The sequence below is a fragment of the Aspergillus costaricaensis genome (genome assembly GCF_003184835.1).
Source record: "Aspergillus costaricaensis CBS 115574 unplaced genomic scaffold BO79scaffold_5, whole genome shotgun sequence".
Taxonomy (NCBI): domain Eukaryota; kingdom Fungi; phylum Ascomycota; class Eurotiomycetes; order Eurotiales; family Aspergillaceae; genus Aspergillus; species Aspergillus costaricensis.
The window spans coordinates 65,997-84,649 of record NW_020291805.1 but is presented as its reverse complement, the minus strand read 5'-3'; the positions used below and the strand labels follow the sequence as shown (position 1 = coordinate 84,649).

Sequence of the window (18,653 nt, the reverse complement as noted above, 5' to 3'; positions counted from 1 at the left end):
AGATTGGGGCTATAATTCTAAATGCATGGAAAGTAAGATACCGACCAAGACATACCATATAACCATAATATTCACTTTTCATTCTAATAATACTCGCCCGTGTCAACGTGACAAAAACCCATTTAATCACATAATAACATGCTAAAGATACGTACATTGACAATACGCCACCCCATATTTACCTCAAGTAAAGGGGGTGGGTGTGTCGACCGTCTCATACATTCTATTGACTTTACAGAAGTTGTTGCTGTTGTTGTGGCTGTGACTGACTACATTCTGGAGCCACATATCGCCTTAAGAATTGAAAGAAAGGGGACCATCTCACAAAGTCTGACCACCTTGGTTAACGAGTTGCCACATGTTGGCCTTGTTCAGGAACGCAGTCGAGTTGAGCCCGGGAAGGGGCTCCATGACCGCAGGTTCACGGTTTCGGAGCTTCTCCATGGTAGAGTTGTACTAGACTTGAGGTTAGTTTGAGCTCTTTAGTTGGGATGCAGGTGGGATAAGAGCCTACCTTGAAGGCAAAATTCAATACCAAGGCAACGGCCAGCCCCACGCAGACCACAATCGGTCCAAACATGTTGTCCAAGTCCTTTCCGCTCCGTTGGCGGATCAGACGGGCGCGTTTCTCGTGCATGTACCATCCCCAGGCGGCGGCGAAGATGGCAAAGCAGGTGTAGACGATGGACAGGGCGCGAGCAATGTCGTTGTGCTTGCCCGCTGCGTTGTACAGACCCAGAGATAGCGAAGAAAGCAGGATACTAATATGGAGCCACTTAATGAAGGTACGCTGGTTGGCGAGCCAGACCTTGGTCTCGACACGGACCGGGCCCGAGTCCTTGATCCATGTGCCGGGCTCCCGGACACCAGGGGGCAGGACTACATTGTCTGCAGGTGCGCGGTTCTGACGGGAAATGGTGAAAGAGGGGAAGAGAGAGGCCAGGCGCTTCATGGTGACTGGCTGTTCCGCCTCTGCGGCGGACTGTTCGACAGGCTCCTGACGCTCAGGGGTCGGTTGTGACATTGTCGGGGCAGACGGACGAGGGATCGGCTGTACAATCTGGGAGGATTGGCGGCGACGTGAAGGCCCTGTCTCGGTGAACATCTGGACGGGGGACCCGACAATGTGTCGAGTTGACGGTGTCTTGCCTCCCAAGAAGCTCCCGACAGCCATGTCGTCTTCGGCACGCTTCGCCAGACGCTCCTGTTCTTCGTGGAAGGCCGTCTCAGGGTCCCGCCTGATATCACTTTCCAACTCACCGAGCCAGAAGGGGAAGCTGTTGACATAGTCTTCGAACAACTGGGCCACGCCATGTACGAATTTGGAGAACCGCGGGGCTTCCTTCACGAGATGGGACACCATCAAGTCCTTGACCCATTCCGCGCTACGTGCCACATCCCCTCTAATTTTGATCTCCAGCAGGCCATGGGGGAAACGAGCGATTTCGCCGGTTCTGATGGACTGGAAGGGATATTCCATGCCAGCATCGTCAATGTCCCTCCGGTGCCATTCATGTGCGTCACGGCACGGGCGCAGCTCGTCCAGCGCATCTTCCCGGATGAGTGCCAGGTTCGTATCAAGAGAAATACGGATTCGGTCATCTCCAGGGATCTGGAAGGCAGTGCGGGTGTAGTTGGCGCGGAGCATGGGCTGCAGGTTGTGCTCCTTGATGAAGGATTGGAGCTCATCGACATCCTTCTTGAAAGCTTCCGCTTGTTCGGAGTCTCCGTTGCCCATGTTCTCCATGCGATGCACCTTCTTATCGAAACGGTACTCTCCGTCCAGGAACTCCTTGACGTGCTTCTGCTTGAGCTGCACCTTGACCTCTCGACTGCGATCATCATCGGTGACCACCTTCTTCTCCAGGAAGATGGCGGGCTTATCCCGTAAGTTGCCGGTCCAGCGCAGCCGCAGCGAGCCCGCTTCAGGGGCACGAGCCACCTTCTGAGTGTAAAGGTCGAATTGCGGGTTGTCGAAGTAGAGGGAGGTAATCGTAGGGTCATCGGGGATGGTGTTGAGATCCTTGGAAGTGCCAGGGTTGTAGATGAGGACAGGCAGTTGTCGGAGGATGTAGGTCTTCACCTCCAGGATGTTGTCTGCATGAACCCAAAACTTGAATGAGGAGTAGACATCCTGACCGACACGAGGCTCGACGGGGTCCTTGGCTTCGATTATACCTTGGCTGAGGATCTCGCGGGCGAAGGAATACATCACGGACAACCGACGGACCAAAGGGGAGTAATCCTCCGAGTTGAAGGGAAGTTGCGAGAGACGCACTTGCAGCAGAGGCTTGACACGGTAGCGAGTACCACGCTTGCGATCATGCTTCTTTGCAGCTTTGAGGAAGCCGGTAAAGTTGATACGGCTGTACTTCTCGAGCTCTGTCACCTCTTTTGTGATATTGTCCAGTTCCTGCAGGACATCGGAAGCAACACGCTTCTTCTCCTCTCCATCCACCACGGTAGGTGCATCATCCTCGGGCGAGGTCGTCAACGGGCGCAAGCGGGCTTCGCAGGTAGTGGTACGCTCTCGCAACTGCTGGAGGGTTTCCATCTGAAAAGCATTGACCTTATCGAGCTGGACGTTGATGAGCTCTTGGACGAAGGCTTCTTCATCCTGCTCGGTCCATGGGTTGCTTTCGGAGTCACTGCCATCACCAGTGACATCATGCTCTCGGAGCAAGACCTTTAGTTTATTGTAGTCGATGTATTTGCCCGCCCAGGGGGCATAGATAGAGTTGCGTAGAGTCTTCCCGAAACGCATGACTGTGATGGGCAAGTACGCACGCGACAGTTGAGAAGATCGGAGGCGGGGAAAAGAGAGAGATGGACTCCGGGAGAGACTAGAGATGTAAGGAATGCCGTCCTAGCGGAGACGATTCCGGGAACCACGGAGGGCGATCGATGCAAGGGGGATAAGCAATTAGCTATATGCACCGTATTTTTGTTATCGGGGTCGAGAAGAAATTTTTCAGGAAGGAAGAGGAGAAAGAGAAAAAGAAAAGAAGAAAGTGGCGAGGGGATCAAGCAGCAACAGCATCATGACTAGCAAAGAGGACTAGATAGCGACTACTTTAGCAGCTTCAAGCCAGAAGGACTGCCATCGCTGTATCCTCGCACGTGCTCCCGTCATTCCTTCCCTATGACACTCTGATTGGTTAATTGAGTTCAAGCTATCCCCGGCCAGTTGAAAGCTAGTATCAACTTGATATTATGGTATCAGTAATACCATTACCATACTAAGCCTCGGTTCCATCACTACTAATCTCCGGCCTCCATCCTGATGTTATTCGCATCCCTTCTGTTGCCTGTCTTTCGCTGACACCTTATAGGCTCAGCTATAGGCATTCCGTGCCTGACACAAATTCCCCTTTCCCCCAGGCTCCTGGTAAATGGATCCACCTTCGATTACAATGTCCGCCTCGTTGGCCCCGTCCCTTCATGGCGTCCTGTCAGACTTACACAACCGTCCATATCCCCATGTCCCCAATCCGCCGTCGTGTAAGAAACGTGCCTCTGTCGCCTTGATCCTCCGTGTCCGTCCCACATACCACCACTGGCCCGATGCCTCGTCTGTTTCACCTCCAGATGTCTCTGCCTCCGTTCCGCAACGGCTGCAGACGTTCTTCGCCCAGGACTGGGTTCAGAATGGAGAACCGGAAGCTCTCTTTATCAAACGAGCGTCGCGCGTCGGCGATCGCTGGACTGGCCATGTCGCCCTGCCAGGAGGGAAACGGGATCCAGAAGATGTCGACGATAAAGCAGCCGCGATTCGAGAAGCCGTGGAAGAGATTGGACTGGACTTGACAACGAGTGACTGTATCCATGTGGGAAATTTACCAGAGAGAGTAGTAACTTCAAGTTGGGGAACAGTACCGTCCGTGTCTTCCCCCGTCTCCTTATTGTCACTTAAAGAAAGCATACCACTGACTGTATCCTTTCTAGATTGATGGTGTTATGTCCATATGTCTTCTTTTTAACGTCCAGTGACTCTCCCACCCTCCGATTGCAGCCTACAGAAGTCGCTTCAACCCATTGGGTACCCCTCAGAGCCTTGCTTTCTTCATCCCTAAGAACGGTGGAACATGTGGACATGACTCAGAGATTGGCGAATATGGGCGGGCTTCTGGCCCGCCTTGCATATCGCTCCATGATGGGCTACATGCAGTTTTCTGCCATCCGGCTGGCTCCAACTGAAAGCCTACAGTGCAACTCGACCCCGGGCTATCTTCCAGAAGGCAACCAACCGTCCACATCTCTGTTTCAGCGATGGAAATCTTGGTTCATGGGCAGTCAGACGCACTTCGGCAGCCAGGACCGGCCACTCCTTCTCTGGGGCTTGACACTGGGTATCATGGCTGATTTTCTAGATATGCTTCCACCTCATACCGCTGTACAGTTATGGAAATATCCCAATTTCACAGCACTAGATTTGCGATTCATCATAAACGTTCTGACATATCGTCTGCGCAAGCACAACCGAAGCCAGGTCCGGTCGGGTGCCCGGCCCAGCAACACGGCGGTGGATAGCCAGACCGCTGCACTGCCGGTCACTAAGACCACAGCGACCAATGGGAATGCGGAACACAACCAAGTTGGCATCGGAGGGCTTGGAGTAGGTAGGTATTTTGGGTCGTCTGATACAGACCCTACCGGCAGTGCATATGCAGTGGGTATCATGCTCCGGGGCTACTATGAACGGGTGCGGATTGGCATCTACATCATTGTGGCCTGGAGGATCGCACTTGGCTCTACAGCCGCCATCTATGCATGGAAGCTGCTCCGTCGGTTGAAGTAGATATTAAATATGTTCATGCTTCAAGTCTTATATATAATCTCTGTGAATAGCAATGTTGATGACGACGCACCTTCACATTATATATTTCAAAGTGGCAAAGCAGATCCCATCATGCGGCGAATACTTATTTAGTGCCCGGTTCTCGATTAGATAAGAAGTTGATTGGGACTGCGTATGGTACGGTTTGGTTGGGGACTGGGGGTAAATTACACCAACAGGGCAAGCGGTAAGGAAAAAACAGCTAAGCTTGAGAGCTCGAGTCGAGATCAACTTCTAGTGGTGAATCTTAGTAGTCATGTTTATTGTTCCCATTATCTATTCCACCCTTCCGCCGCCCGTCCTGATCCACTTCACTTACCCTCAGCACCACCGCCTCAACTGATAACCTCGGTGCTGCCAATCCTTTGCGCCAGGAGCTATTATGGCAGCTACACAAAAGCTATACCCCCGCGCGACCGTTAAACGCGTCGTCAAGGCGCACTCCAACCGCAGCGTGAGCAAGAATGCCGATATTCTGGTAAGCTGCGACCCTGAACCCTTGTTTATTACTATAATTGTTCACTCAAAAACTGACGTGCTCGTCTTTACTGCATAGATCTTCCTCGATTACATGCTGTTCATGCAAGAGTGAGTCGACGTCATTGTTTACGGGTTACAATCACCGGGCATCTGCACTCGTGGGGGATTGCTTGGGCGGAGTAATATGAAGCTAGTTGCTGACGTCTGCTTGTCTTTGTAGACTGATGCGGGAATCCTCAATTCAATCGCGCAAAGTGGGCGAAAAGAACATCTCCCCAAACAGTGTTCGGAAGGTGACTGAGGTATGTTTGCTTTGTTGGATTTCAAGGATAGCCTGTTATGATCTAGGCTGACTATGGATTTCCGGCGATTTAGAGAACCCTTCGGAAGTTTAAAGGATAAGCTTGTGCACCGTGTGCGGTTCGGCCTTCTTCTCCGGGCTCCTGGAGAGCATGTATGATGTCGCGATGGCCTTGTAGTGACGGGACTATACTATAACGAGATGGCATTGGACTTGGGGAAGGAATATCCGTAGGAGGTTGGCGTTTGCTCTGGGGTTTATCTTCTTTTGCGCACCTTGCCTCCCCCACGGGACAATGACTGATGGGACTTGGTCAGACGATGATGGGAGGTGTGCGCGGCGTTAATTAGGAATTGTTTGTGATGATACCCAATGATCATGGTGATCTAAAGCAGCAGGGATTGCCCCTGTTGAATATCAAACCTGTAATGCGTCTGAGACGCTCCTCCAACCACAGTTTCCTTTGTAGGCCATTGAGTTCACATTAAGCTGCGCGATCGTCCGAGCGTCGTTTTGGGGGCAAAAGTTGTTGGGCTGGCGGCGAACAGCACGCGACAAAGCAAAGGCGGCGCTGCGGTTCGGAAGCCTTCCACCCGCATCTTCGTCGTCTTTCGCTGTGTCTCTCGCTCTGTCACTTCTGCCGCCTTGGCTTCCTTTCCTCTTCTCTCTCTCTCTTCTCTCTTCCTACTCTTCTCCAGTTCCTTTCCCTCAACTTGCGCAAATACCCTTCTCCCTTTCCTCCTCTCCTCTTTATTTCTACATTACCTTTTTTCTTTGTCCTACTACCCCCCTTCTCTACCAAACAACTAGATTCCCTCCCAGCGTCTAGCATCTCACAACTCAGCTACAATGGCCGCCGCAGCTGTCAACACCAACCCTCCTCCACAGTCCGAGACCTCAGAGAAGCACAAGCCGAACCATGCTTCTAGCCCTTCGATCGCTTCCAAGGCAGAGGTCAACGGTTCCGATAACCATGAGCATCAACACTTCAAAGAACTTCAGAAGTGAGTCATCCGAGAAATCAGCCTCGGCGCTTCCCACCATTTGACCGGGGAAAAGAGACCAAGTCAGATAGGATGCTAATTACAGTGCTATAGGAGCCTGCGCAATGCTATGAAGAAGCTGGTTCGTTCACCCGACTCAAATTTAGGTCCCTGTACACCGCTCACATTTGCCCCATCCAGAATGCGACCGCTAAGGTTGACGCCATCATCGCCGAAAACCCTGGGAAGTCATTGGACGAGCTCGTCGCGGAGAAGAAGATCAACGTCGATCAGAAGGCTCAGGCCCTGAAGAAGCCTTCCCTCCAGGCCGCTGTTGCTCAGATCGAGGAACAGATTGCCCAGTTCAAGAGCTTCGCTGCCTATTACGAGGAACGCTTGGTCAGCCAGAAGGCTGAGCTGGAGCAGGCCCACAAGGAGCAGCTTGAAGCTGTTCAGAAGCAGGCCACCGAAGCTGCTAGCGGTGTTAGAGAGACGGAGCTCAGACAGAAGCTGCTTAACTTGAGCAAGTTCCTCTGTGCGGCTGCGCGGGTTAGAAACTCTGGAGACGAGACCTCGAATGAGAGCCGTGCCTTTGAGGGTGTCCTTTACCAGATCTACGGCGGTACTCAGGATGCTGTCTCTTCCATGCTCAAAATCATCGATGGCGTGGACGAGAAGGTGGTTGGCGTTGACAGCACTCTCCTCGATGTCACCTGTGAGCACTGCCGTCATCCCATGTATTTTGTTTTGCCTGTTGCTAACGATAATCTGTTGATCAGACGGAAGAGTAAAGCAGGCCGCTGCTGAGCTTGCTGGACCAACTGACGAGACCACCACCGCCACCACCGAGGCCGCACCTCAGTCGGACCCTACTATTGCCAACGCCGGTTACACCGAGCTCCAGGATTCTTCTTACAACACCGACGCTGCTGCTACCGTTGCTAACGAGTCCGCTACTGCCGCTGAGCCTGAGGCGGAACAGGTCCAGCCGCCTGCTCAGACTCTCGTTGGCGAGGGTGGTAACGCAGTCGCGGAGGCCAACTGGGATGCCAATGCTTCTGGTGTCTCCTCGGCCAACACCGAAGGCTGGGTTGAGGTCCCCCGGGACCCCGCCGAGACCGATACTGGCCTGGAGGCCACACCTGCAGCGGTGCAAGCTGAGGTAAAGACCAGCCCGGCTGCCGAGCAGGGCACCGAGAATGTTACTGTGCCGAAGGACGGCTTCGAGCAGGTACACCACCAGAGACAGCCTAGTGTTCGCGGACGTGGTCGTGGCGGACATGGCCGTGGACGTGGTGATGGTTTCCGGGGACGCGGACGCGGTGAGTTCCGTGGCCACGGTCGTGGTCGCGGCCGTGGTGGTCGGGGCCGTGGCGGAGCCAACGCCAATGGCAATGGCGCTCCCAGTGCCGCTCCTGCTGGAAACCAGTAAGCCAGTGCAGCTGGGAACAGGATCGATCCGTCGCCTGGCTTGGGGGTTGTGCTCCTCTGTGAGAAGTACATCTCAAGGCCGACGCGGTCCTGATGCTGGCTCCTTGCCTACTGAATGGCACTGGGCCTTGTCCATGCTACATCTTTACATCTTCCCCGCTTTTATTATTGCAGCCGTCGGGGCGTTGTGCTTTCCTTTGTCTATCCTCTCTCATACTAATAAACTCATGGGTAATGGCGGTGTCATGGTTGACGAAAGCAATGACTCTTGAAATGATTACAACACGGAGCTACGAGGGCGACACGCTGTCGATGAACCAGTCATCCGGTAGCATTGCTCGACGTTTCTTTTGGATTCTCTTCCCCAAGGTTCCGGTTGTATATGTTTGCAGTTATTGAGCGTGCATAATGTTGCTCTTTCATATCTTTTCTTTTACCTTGTCTTTCGAGCTGTGATGACTGCTTCCACGGGGCCATTGCATTCGGATGGTGGCGGCAAAGCTCGTCGTATTGGCCATCTACTATTCTTTTCCTGTATTTTATTCATTTGCATCTTATGTTGACATGGAGGGTTGCAGGCCAGGGCGGTTCGCAGCGACAGGAGCAGGGGAGAATGTCTGGCCGTTGACGGCCGGGACGAAGTTGCTAGGAATATAAGGTCAAAGTGCAGCTCGGCGGCAATGGAAGCCAGAGGCGCACTTACTTTTCCTCGCCAGATTGGACGAACCAGTATAAGACCATTGTAGATGCAAGTATGAATGTAAGCGAAATGAATAGATCAACTAGAATTGACCCGAAAAGGCAGCCAAGGCCGAGTCCCGCATCTGATAGGGCTCAGGGCTATGACATAATTGGCAGGTGCCTCGGAGGAGAAGATGCCATCGTGTTGTTGTTGTTCTTCTTCGACCTGCCTTTCTTATGTTGCTGAACGCTGCTATCCTTCGTTCCATTTCTGTTCCTCATGTTTAATTAAACCCCTTCTATTCGCTCTCTTCTTCCGCTCTTCTTTTCTCTCTCTTTCGTCTTGACCTTCTAGTGTTTCCCGCACCTCGCCGTCTCACCACTATGGCGGTCGCCGCAGACCAGCGGAAGAAGATCCTCAAGGTCTTGATGACCTCGTTGCTCTTGGATTTGGTATGTTTTGCTGCTGTTACTCTCGTTCTCATGATTTTCTTTCTCTAACCGTTGATCTAGATATCCTTTACGTTCATTCTACCTCTCTTCCCATCTCTCCTCTCCTTCTACCGCAACCAAGACCCCTCCCCAAACTCGCTGCTGAACCGCGTCTTCCACTATCTCAATGCCTACAAGAACTCCTTCGCAAAGCCCATCGACTCGCGCTATGATATTGTTCTCCTCGGTGGTGCTCTCGGATCTCTCTTCTCCTTTCTCCAGGCCCTAGCCGCCCCCTTTATCGGCCGTCTCTCCGACCAGCGCGGCCGCAAGACTGCCCTCCTCTACTCCATGGTTGGCAACACTCTCAGCGTCGCTCTCTGGGTCGCTGCTACCGATTTCCGCACCTTCCTGGCCAGTCGCATCGTCGGTGGTCTTAGTGAAGGGAATGTGCAGCTGGCCAACGCCATTGCAACCGACATCAGCGACCCCAGCCAGCGCGGCTCGACCATGGCCCTGGTGGGCGCCTGCTTCAGCATCGCCTTCACCTGCGGACCCGCCCTAGGAGCGTTTCTCTCGAACATCACCACTGTGGCAGCAAACCCCTTCGCGACCGCAGCCGGCGTCTCCCTTCTGCTCATTGTCGTCGAAACCGCATACATCTACTTCTGTCTGCCGGAAACCCACCCTCGTTTCACCAAGCTCACTCATACCTCTTCAACCACCACGTCTGCCTCGAAGGCCCCCACGTCCACATCCACCCCCACTCCCAAACGCAAACAACACACCAACAACCCCGCCATCCTCAACGCAATCCACTTCCTCTTCCTCCTCCCCTTCTCCGGCCTTGAGTTCTCCCTCCCCTTCCTAACCGCCACCTTCTACGCCGGCAGCCAAGCCAGCCCCTCCGCTCTAAATGGCCGCCTCCTCTCCATGATGGGTCTAATCGCCTCGCTCCTCCAAGGCACTGTCGTGCGCCGTCTGCCCCCACTCGTGACAGTCCGCGCCGGCGTCCTTGCCTGCACCGTATCCTTCTTTATGCTCGCGCGCGTTTCCTCCCTCTCCGGCCTTTACGCCGCCGGCAGCCTCCTCGCTATCACCAGCGCCACGGTCGTCACGGGCCTCAACAGCCTTGGTAGCTTCGAGGCACAGGAGTCAGACCGCGGTGCGGTCTTGGGTAGACTCCGTAGCTGGGGCCAGGTCGGGCGCGCGGCGGGACCGTTGCTCTTCTGTTCGTTGTTCTGGTGGGTTGGGCGCGAAATCGCCTACACCACGGGTGGAATCGCGATGGTCACCGTTTGCGTGGCTGTGTTCACGTGCTTGAAGTCGCCGAACATTCCTGCCAAGGCGTAGTTAAATGTCAGTCGATTTTTGTTGGATTGTTCGAAAATTCTGTGACGATAAAGATAGATTTATAGATTGAAGTCTTCTGTTGAGTGTACGTTATGCATCTTTGCGGTCTTATCAACATGATGTGCAATAGATCAGATAAGATTTACTATCTACTGGCTGTATCAGTGAGTAGTACTAGCAAAGTATATATCCACCATACATTACAGAATACAAAACATCTTCAATAGTAGTATAGTACTGGGTATAATACACATCGGAGAGGGGGTGGTAAGCGAAAGGATACATATTAATAACAAGACAAGGAGTGGAGAAGAGAGGAGAATAAATATGAACATCTAGAACTCCGAAGAGATCGCCACCAATTGATGAAACAAGCAAATCAGATAGCCAGCCACCGTGAACAAACAAAATCAGAGTATTTGAACACAATTTTGAGATCGTGTAATACCTTTTCTCTTCATACCGCCTCGCAACTGCCTCTATGGTTTGTTCGCCTCGGTAATGGGAGTAGAAGAGAGTCTCAAAGAGTGGAGTATTGAATAAGCAAATGGAAACCAACATGGCCATATACCCATATCAGTAATATCGGAGGGGTAAAAACGAGGCCTGAGGGCCTACGATCACCGACCATGAGGATAATAATGTTGTTCATGATGGTACCGATCCCTATCGAGGTACTCCTGCGCATCCTGCCAATGACAGCCCTGCATAGCTAGCCCCGGCTCTGCAGCAGGGTCAAGCGATCCTCTCGCCTTGCCGATCAACCAATCAGTCAGAGTCACGAACTTGGGCGTGCGATTCCATCCGCGCGCATCATCCGCATGTTCGATCGTATGCGACGCGATTCGACCTTCCTCGTCGAAGGAGAAGATAAACAGGCCCGTGAACTGCTCTTCCTTCTTCAACTTGAAGATCGGAGCGTCCCCGCCCAGCAGGACGCTAAGGCCTTTGTTGATCCCGGCTTTCGAAGATGAGAGGTGACTGCCATTACTCTTGTTGGTGCCTTGGGTATCACTTGGTAGCGTGGGAGATGCGGCGGTGAAGGATGTGCTGGAATGTTCCGAGTTGGAGGAAGTGGATTCGCTCCGCGGCTCGGTTCGCCAACGCACGACGAGACGCTCGTCGCTGGTATCGTGGTCGTTGTCCGGTCGTTCAGGTTCGAGGACCGTTCCTGCGCGGACGATACGCTCACTGAGGATTTGGAGCTTCACATTTCCTAGTAGGGGGAGGCTGCTCCATGCTACTGGGACAGTCCAGAGTGCGGCGCGGTAGAGGGTTCGGCCCTTGACGGTGGGGAGATGTGGGTGCGTCGAGGGAAAGAGGTGCAGGGCTATGCTGGGGGAGAGGATGTTCGGGGGTAGCGGGTTGATGAGAAGGGTGGGGAGGAGAGGCGAGAGGATGCGGAGAGCTGTGGGAGGTTGGCTAGGTCAGCACCGGGTCCATTCTGTAGGATTTCCTGTTGGGGAGCACTCACTCTTTCCAAGCTTCAGAATGCGCTCGTCGGGAGGTTCATGATCTCGATTCGAGCCCCCGTCAAGAGGATCCGATACAGATGGCCGGAAACCAGTTTGCGAGAAAAGTGTCGGAGACTCGCGGGTCAACTGCGGGCCATGTAGGATATCGGGTCGTGGCTGGGCCAGAGTCCGCGGGGAAGGAGAGACGAAGTATTGTTCTCGGGAGACAGGCGGTTTTATCGGAGAGGGCGTTGTAGGAGGTAGTAGACGACGTCGGAGAGCGCGTGGCGCAGGGCCAGAGACCAGCTTCGGCGGCATTCCCGGAGGTTCACCCAGGGAGTTTGTGTTGGGAACAGATCAATGCATGCCTTGCGGGATGGCAGCGGAGGGGTTGGGTCAAGTCATAAGCTGACAGATGCATGAGACAGCAAGTGCAGAGGGAAGATGGAGTGAGGATGGAAGGAAGTCGAAAAGTAATGGAAATGGCATCGAAATGCAAATGAAGTTCAATCGAAAGTAAGCGGAAGATGACGTCGGCCCGCCCCGTCGCAGCCTGAGGCAACACAGGAATATAGATCGAACGAAGAAAACGAAGAGCAAGAATGCAAAACTCCGTGCATTTGGTATCTATTTACATCCGTAGCATATGATCAAATTGCTTTCTCATGCCAATTCATCATCATCATCTGCCCCCATGTACCGTCGCTCTGCCAGCTCGCGGATTTTGTCCTCCAACACGCCTCGTCCATAACGCTGCGCAACCTTAACAGCTGCCTCCACCATCTTGCCATTGCGGTCGCGCATCATCTGCACCAATTCCAGAGCCTTCATACCTCGCTCTTCACCCTCGCGACATTCCACCGCCAGTAGCTGCAGCAAGAACTTGTCCACTTCCAGCTCCTTCCGCGCCAACTCTGCTCGCTGGCCGGTAGTGGCGTTGGTAGATCCCAGGAGGTCCTCAAACAGCGACAGCATGATGTTGCTGCGAACAAACGCTTCCTCAAGCCGTGCCCCCTCCCCACGTGTGTTGCCTTCTTCCTCATCTTCATCCGGCCCCTTTCCAGGCGTGTCGGTGATGGGGACGCGGAAGTCGAATTCACTCAGCAAAGGCCTGGGGAAGTACGGGTATTTATCCCCTCCCTTGAGAATGATGCAGTGGAACTTGTCTTGAGCCACGGCAACGGGCCAGTAAGACTCCTCCTTGCGGCCGCTCGCGAGACGCTCGAGCTGTCTCGTATCCAGCAGCGGTACCCAGCGAGCTTGCCCGTTTGTGCGCCAGTGTTGCAGGATGAGCAGAACGCCTTCAGAGTCATAGATACACGGGTCCTACAGACAGTCATTAGCACATCAAACTTGGTGAACCTGCTTAGGGTTTACTCACTCCTGCATCAGAAAAGAAGACACTCCGCAGCTCAGCACCCTCAGGGATGGCGACCACATCCTCATTCTGGCACACTTCGTCCCGCTTGACATTCTCCACAGTGTACCGCAGCGTGGCAGTACGACCATCGCTTCCTAGCGGGCCATTGCCCACCGTCATGATATAATCTCTCCAGGCGGCGCAAGTAACCGCCGGGCTCTTTTGTCGGTACACCTTGAATGGTGTGCCGAATAGCGTATATACACGGACATAGTCCTTAGTCGTGACAGCGACAATGTAGGAATCACTGAGCGCCAGCGCTGCCACTTTGTTAGTACCCGTAAGGTCCTTGGGTGTTTAGTCGGCTGGTGCTTACCTCGAATGAACTCGCCCTTCGGCAGCTGTGTCCGCCAGTCCGCACGCGTCGTCCATGTCTCATGCGGACGATAGAAGATCGTAGCAGGGCTGCCGTCTGTGGGGTTGTTGGAGAACAGCGTGCCGTGCTCATCTAGATATCGTTAGCTACACCGTTGATCCCATCTAGGAGATCCATTAAACATACTTAGACACGCCCGATCGTATAGATAGGGATCAGTGAAGTGGAAGTCGCGATGAAGTTCACGGTCGTAAAACTCCACTGTCACCGTGTTGTGGGTTTCTTGATCGACTGTCCAGACACAGCCGGTCAGGTTTAAACCTAGTACAGTCAGCACATTTGGAGCCAGCACCACTCAAGCTGCTTGAGCACACATACACAGATACCGTCGGTTACCCCTCCAAGGCGTACTTCCCGGCTGAAGAGGAGGGTGCACCTTAGGTTTTGCAAACGAGGTCAATAGCCGCTTGTCCGGACGGCCATCTGCATCATCGAGATGAGAGCCCGCACGCTTGCCCCGTGCGAGATCCTCAGCATACCCAGCCCCATCATCGTCCTCCACGAAATCCTCCATGCCGACATCATAGTCGAGGACATCATCCAGTGAATCGGGTGTGCGCGCCCGCCGTTCAACTGACTGCTTGGGCCGGTTCGCCAGCGGTGGTCTCACGTTGTTCGAGATCTCAGTCAAAGGTCCAGAAAAGATCGGCGCAGCCTGAAGCGGCTTCTGGAGGAGTGGTTGGTGCTCTCTCGGAACAATACCGTCATAGATGAACAACTCTCCGTCGGATGTCGTGAACGACAGCGAATTATTGCTGGGGTGCCAGGCGAGATTGATCACATTCGCAAAATCGTACCGTTCCAGAACCTTTTGAGTCTTCGTCTCCCAGAGCAGAACCTGGTCATCCTTACCGGCAGTCGCCAGTAGTGCCCCATTAGGCGACCAGCTAATCGCCGTGACCTCTCCATTATGCCCACCAGAGAACACTTTCTCCTTCTTCCACTCGCCCACCGAGAAGATAGCGATATCCCGAGTCGCTTCCGCAGACGCAAAGGCCGTTCCATCCGGATGCCACACAATCCGCGCGGTCGCTTCATCCTCCGGTTCCAGCCTTCGGATCACTCCATCCACCTTACGGACCAGTTCAGGCTCGTCGGAAAGCATCGAATAGATGTAGAGCATCCCGTCCGTACATGACACCGTAACGTACCGCCCGCTGGGGTCGAATGTGACATGCTTTGTTCCCTTGGCTTGTTCCCGGAGATATTTAACCTTTGTCATGTCCTCGATGTTCACGATCTTGACCGTAAGCTCACTAGCAGTAGCATCCAGCTTATTAGCCATTCTCCTGATACCTCAAGTGTTAAATATAAAGGTAGGTTACTAACTCGCTCGCAACAGCCACCCACTCCCCTTCCTTCGAAACGGCAATATCGCGCACCGGTAGCGCGCATCGAACAAGTAGCTTCTCCATCCGGCCAGACTCGATTTCGTATTGCCAGACGGTACCGTCTTCGGCGCCCATAATGAATGATTCATTCTGTCGCGGGATGTATTAGCATATTATCCAAGTGTATGTATCACGCATAGCATGTCAGTAGAGCATACAGTAGCTCCAATTCCAAGATGTCCATCCACACCCTCATCAATTGTCTTCGGCTCTCCATCCTGTCCAACAGTGTAGATCCGAATCGCAGAGTTAGAACCGCCCGTGATAACACGACGTCCATCCGGTGTATATGCTAGTACCGTAGTCCCTGGGGTATCTGGCGGGCAATCACACAATGTTAGTTAGAAAGTCGAGGAAGGCATAGAGCGATTGTATACTCACGGGCTGGTCGGCCCCGGGGACGCATAGCTTCAGTAGCCATGGTGGGGTGACGAGAAATATGATGCCTCTGGTTTTATGAGAAAATAAAATAAGTAGTTTCAACGCATCGATCTAGCCCCGATCTGACATTGTATGTGACGCTCGTGGTTGCGATGCGGAGGTGAGACTCTCTCCGGCTCTCCTGCAACGCGCCGCCCGATTTGGGGAACGCGTTCCGCGCGTTGCATCTACTTTTGCCTATTTCGGCGGGAACAAAGGGCTTAGGGCATTGGGTCAGGGCTGTCGATTATCTACCTATCTCTTCCCTACGACAACTCAATATCAATGGTTCACTTTCCATCATTTAATGATGGCCCACTCGCTGCGAGAAAGTCAAAATCAGCGCCGTCCTGTGCCTGGTTCACCGATCGTTCATACAGTCCCCGATAACCTCTTTTCTGTTTGGCATGCGATTTTTCCGCCCCGCTAGCTTTGAGCGCCTGTTTCCGGGCGTCAATTCGCCGTTTCAGCTCTTCATCTGAAATCTCAAGCTGAAGCTTTCTCGTCGTAATGTCGCAAGTAATTAAATCTCCTGTTTGGACCACTCCGAAGGGCGACTCCCGCAGCGCTGACTCGGGTGATATATGAAGAACAATAGTACCTCCTGCTGTTCCTGACATGCGTCCATCGGACAGCCGCAGCATGTCCTTGACGCCTGCGGAGCCAAGCTTACGAGGGATAGGTATCAGGCCTGCTTCAGGCATTCCGGGGTTGCCTATGGGCCCGATGCCCTTCAAAACCAAGACTGAATCGGGAGTGACCTCGAGGTTGGGATCATCGATGCGCTTAGCAAGATCTACGGAGTTCTCGAAAACAACGGCTGGTCCAGTATGAGAGAGCAATCGTCGATCCTTGGATGCAGATGCCTTCATGACGGCTCCATCGGGCGCGATATTTCCCCGGAGGACGACTAGCGAGGATGAAGGGTGGAGAGGATCAGTTAGCGGTCTGATGATCTGCTGCGAAAGGGGAAATGTCCTGAACGGTGAAGAATCCAGTACTTCGCCCAAGGTTTGACCGCTTATGGTCATGGCTGAGAGATGAAGAAGTGGGCGGAGAGTATGAAGCAACACCAACATTCCACCTGCATTGTGGAAGTCGTTCATGTAGTTGTCACCACTTGGCTTTAGGTCAATGAGGAGCGGTGTCCTCTGGCCGACTTCCTCTATAGTCTGCAAAGTGATTACCCCTTGTAACTTGGGGTGTCTGTTCACAATAGCCATTAGGTGTACAACAGCATTAGTCGAACCTCCGATAGCTTGTAACACCGTGATGGCGTTTAAAAAGGACTCCTTGGAGAGGATATCTTGAGGTCGTCGTTCAGCGCGTGCCACCGCCACTGCATTTGCCCCTGTTTCCTCGGCCACTCGGATTCTGGCTGAGGAGACTGCTGGCGCGGACGCACCACGCAGCGGCATCATACCTAGAGCCGCTGTGATGCATGCCATTGTACTAGCAGTTCCCATAACCCCACACGTTCCGACCTGCAGCAATTATAATCAGCAAATATTAAGGTCTTCTAGAGGATCATAAACGATAATACGAACCGTCGGGGCCAGCTCCTCATTAATAGCCGATATTTCTTCAATATCAATTTCCTTCGCTCGAAACGCTGCCCAATTATTCCGGCAATCCGTACAAGCCCCAATGCGTTTCCCGCGATGACTCCCCGGCAACATCGGACCTGTGATAAGCGGAAGGATGGGTTTATTGGCAGAGATGCCGCCCATCAACTGAGCAGGAACAGTCTTATCACAGCCTATGAGATGTTAGCTGAACAGCAAATCCCGATTTTACTTCCTAAGTGTTTGCAGATAGGGAGGGAAAAGTGGCATGTCCTACCTCCAATCATAACGCACGCATCCAACGGCTGAGCACGAATCATCTCCTCGGTATCCATACTCATCAAGTTCCTCAGAAACATGCTTGTTGGATGAGAAAAGCTTTCCTGGATACTAATAGTCGGGAACTCGATGGCAAGCCCTCCCTGGAGATGAACTCCCCGTTTCACGGCTTCGATCAGCTGAGGGGCATTGGCGTGGCATGGATTGAACCCGGAATAAGTATTGATAATGCCAATTATGGGACGAGAGAGCGCCTCATCGGAGTAGCCCAGGGCCTTGATGAAGACCTTTCGCAGGAAAAGAGAGAAATGCGCATCACCATAGGATGATAGGCCTTGACGGAGTCCAGAGGTGGAGGTTATGGGGGTCGATAGGTCATAGTCACTTTGAGGCAGGGTGTGCGATTCATTCTCCATGGTTGACATTTTATGAGGGCAAAGCAACACGATATTTTCTTGAAAATCGAATGTTGTCTGCAATTGAGATGGGGCGTAATGATGTTATATGAGCGATTGTGGGTAGGTTGCCCGGATTCTTTTCCGCAGCATAAGCTCGTCATACCCCCAAATTCTCTCTCCCCATTGGCTTCGTAAGACTAGTTGCTAGCTTCAAACCGAAAAAGCACTAGGTTCGGTACCTGGGTAGTCTACCTAACCTTCGGGCTAAGTCGCCAGAGCCTTCTCAATCGACATGCTAGCGAACAGTTACAGTTGCTGTTAAGAGGAACGGAAGAGAACGAGGCCCGAGCATTGATAACCAACCGATCAGCCTCAATTAGCTTAGAGGATCTATGAGCGAGAACATAATGGAACCGAACTCCGTGTCAATAATCTAGTCCTTCTCTGGTAAAATGCCAAGGCATAGGCACTCCTCCACTAGCAAACTGGCTGTGTAGTCTCAGCTCCCTCTCCGCATTACAAAGATAAAATCCAACCGAAGTCTTTCAAGCGTGGTTGGTAAGCTATGGTAATGAGAGTCGGACACAGTTCCCAAGTAATTTCTTGTCCGGCGATCAGACCGCGTCATAAGAGGTACCTGGGACACTTCGAGGCAGACCATCGGCCCCTGAAGGTGGAGGGAAGGGGAGTTTGGAAGTACAAGATAACTTTGCCAGTGACACGGGCTTATTTTGGAACTCTTGTAAGATGTTTTTCATCACTCCCTCCATATCACAAAGATCCGTGTGCCGTGGAAATCGTTCGGCAGGGGAGATATCCATTATGAATAGAAGAGACCTAGATCAATGCAAG

The 18,653-nt window shown here is 52.9% G+C and overlaps 8 protein-coding genes across 8 annotated transcripts; 4 read left to right on the top strand and 4 right to left on the bottom strand.

Annotated features, from left to right (window-relative positions):
• Window positions 1–96: 96 nt before the first annotated feature.
• BO79DRAFT_285133 (SPX domain protein) lies at window positions 97–3,028 on the bottom strand. Its single transcript, XM_025688324.1, has 2 exons — window positions 515–3,028; window positions 97–456 (listed from the first exon to the last, which is right to left on the bottom strand). The coding sequence occupies exons 1-2, from the start codon at window positions 2,762–2,764 to the stop codon at window positions 322–324; spliced, it is 2,385 nt and encodes a 794-aa protein (XP_025542983.1). The 5' UTR covers window positions 2,765–3,028; the 3' UTR covers window positions 97–321.
• Window positions 3,029–3,312: 284 nt separating this feature from the next.
• On the top strand, window positions 3,313–4,859 carry BO79DRAFT_207312 (NUDIX hydrolase; the record flags this gene model as incomplete). The annotated part of the gene is made up of 2 exons (XM_025682151.1): window positions 3,313–3,877; window positions 3,946–4,859. Coding segments are annotated over exons 1-2 (1,312 nt in total), but the record flags the coding sequence as incomplete, so codon positions are not given.
• Window positions 4,860–5,176: 317 nt separating this feature from the next.
• On the top strand, window positions 5,177–5,957 carry BO79DRAFT_166960 (uncharacterized protein). Its single transcript, XM_025679348.1, has 4 exons — window positions 5,177–5,315; window positions 5,394–5,425; window positions 5,538–5,619; window positions 5,693–5,957. The coding sequence occupies exons 1-4, from the start codon at window positions 5,220–5,222 to the stop codon at window positions 5,717–5,719; spliced, it is 237 nt and encodes a 78-aa protein (XP_025542981.1). The 5' UTR covers window positions 5,177–5,219; the 3' UTR covers window positions 5,720–5,957.
• Window positions 5,958–6,315: 358 nt separating this feature from the next.
• BO79DRAFT_235470 (uncharacterized protein) lies at window positions 6,316–8,304 on the top strand (the record flags this gene model as incomplete). The annotated part of the gene is made up of 5 exons (XM_025684481.1): window positions 6,316–6,622; window positions 6,716–6,743; window positions 6,803–7,316; window positions 7,381–8,029; window positions 8,100–8,304. Exons 1-5 carry the CDS (start codon window positions 6,468–6,470, stop codon window positions 8,302–8,304), a joined length of 1,551 nt encoding a protein of 516 aa, XP_025542980.1. The 5' UTR covers window positions 6,316–6,467.
• A 660-nt stretch (window positions 8,305–8,964) lies between these two features.
• On the top strand, window positions 8,965–10,668 carry BO79DRAFT_235469 (putative tetracycline transporter). The gene is made up of 2 exons (XM_025684480.1): window positions 8,965–9,166; window positions 9,227–10,668. The coding sequence occupies exons 1-2, from the start codon at window positions 9,098–9,100 to the stop codon at window positions 10,496–10,498; spliced, it is 1,341 nt and encodes a 446-aa protein (XP_025542979.1). The 5' UTR covers window positions 8,965–9,097; the 3' UTR covers window positions 10,499–10,668.
• Window positions 10,669–10,754: 86 nt separating this feature from the next.
• BO79DRAFT_285128 (uncharacterized protein) lies at window positions 10,755–12,406 on the bottom strand. Its single transcript, XM_025688323.1, has 2 exons — window positions 11,973–12,406; window positions 10,755–11,906 (listed from the first exon to the last, which is right to left on the bottom strand). Exons 1-2 carry the CDS (start codon window positions 12,268–12,270, stop codon window positions 11,119–11,121), a joined length of 1,086 nt encoding a protein of 361 aa, XP_025542978.1. The 5' UTR covers window positions 12,271–12,406; the 3' UTR covers window positions 10,755–11,118.
• A 200-nt stretch (window positions 12,407–12,606) lies between these two features.
• Window positions 12,607–15,672, bottom strand: BO79DRAFT_207307 (WD40 repeat domain-containing protein). The gene is made up of 8 exons (XM_025682150.1): window positions 15,521–15,672; window positions 15,298–15,455; window positions 15,078–15,229; window positions 14,067–15,004; window positions 13,875–14,009; window positions 13,689–13,820; window positions 13,334–13,632; window positions 12,607–13,278 (listed from the first exon to the last, which is right to left on the bottom strand). The coding sequence occupies exons 1-8, from the start codon at window positions 15,558–15,560 to the stop codon at window positions 12,616–12,618; spliced, it is 2,517 nt and encodes an 838-aa protein (XP_025542977.1). The 5' UTR covers window positions 15,561–15,672; the 3' UTR covers window positions 12,607–12,615.
• A 177-nt stretch (window positions 15,673–15,849) lies between these two features.
• On the bottom strand, window positions 15,850–17,819 carry ilv3C (putative dihydroxy-acid dehydratase; the record flags this gene model as incomplete). Its single annotated transcript, XM_025687783.1, has 3 exons — window positions 15,850–17,043; window positions 17,107–17,318; window positions 17,402–17,819. The coding sequence occupies 3 exons, from the start codon at window positions 17,817–17,819 to the stop codon at window positions 15,850–15,852; spliced, it is 1,824 nt and encodes a 607-aa protein (XP_025542976.1).
• Between the last annotated feature and the right edge of the window lie 834 nt (window positions 17,820–18,653).

What these genes read in the sequence shown, in the direction of transcription:
- BO79DRAFT_285133 (XM_025688324.1), bottom strand. Translation starts at nt 2,764, where the DNA reads ATGCGTTTCGGGAAGACTCTACGCAACTCTATCTATGCCCCCTGGGCG. An exon ending in TATTGAATTTTGCCTTCAAG is followed by an intron (nt 457 to 514) that starts GTAGGCTCTTAT and finishes CCTCAAGTCTAG; the next exon opens with TACAACTCTACCATGGAGAA.
- BO79DRAFT_166960 (XM_025679348.1), top strand. Translation starts at nt 5,220, where the DNA reads ATGGCAGCTACACAAAAGCTATACCCCCGCGCGACCGTTAAACGCGTC. An exon ending in GCAAGAATGCCGATATTCTG is followed by an intron (nt 5,316 to 5,393) that starts GTAAGCTGCGAC and finishes TTTACTGCATAG; the next exon opens with ATCTTCCTCGATTACATGCT. An exon ending in GTGTTCGGAAGGTGACTGAG is followed by an intron (nt 5,620 to 5,692) that starts GTATGTTTGCTT and finishes CCGGCGATTTAG; the next exon opens with AGAACCCTTCGGAAGTTTAA.
- BO79DRAFT_235469 (XM_025684480.1), top strand. Translation starts at nt 9,098, where the DNA reads ATGGCGGTCGCCGCAGACCAGCGGAAGAAGATCCTCAAGGTCTTGATG. An exon ending in CCTCGTTGCTCTTGGATTTG is followed by an intron (nt 9,167 to 9,226) that starts GTATGTTTTGCT and finishes CCGTTGATCTAG; the next exon opens with ATATCCTTTACGTTCATTCT.
- BO79DRAFT_285128 (XM_025688323.1), bottom strand. Translation starts at nt 12,270, where the DNA reads ATGCCGCCGAAGCTGGTCTCTGGCCCTGCGCCACGCGCTCTCCGACGT. An exon ending in CATTCTGAAGCTTGGAAAGA is followed by an intron (nt 11,907 to 11,972) that starts GTGAGTGCTCCC and finishes AACCTCCCACAG; the next exon opens with CTCTCCGCATCCTCTCGCCT.
- BO79DRAFT_207307 (XM_025682150.1), bottom strand. Translation starts at nt 15,560, where the DNA reads ATGGCTACTGAAGCTATGCGTCCCCGGGGCCGACCAGCCC. An exon ending in TCCCCGGGGCCGACCAGCCC is followed by an intron (nt 15,456 to 15,520) that starts GTGAGTATACAA and finishes ATTGCCCGCCAG; the next exon opens with ATACCCCAGGGACTACGGTA. An exon ending in TCTTCTTTTCTGATGCAGGA is followed by an intron (nt 13,279 to 13,333) that starts GTGAGTAAACCC and finishes GACTGTCTGTAG; the next exon opens with GACCCGTGTATCTATGACTC.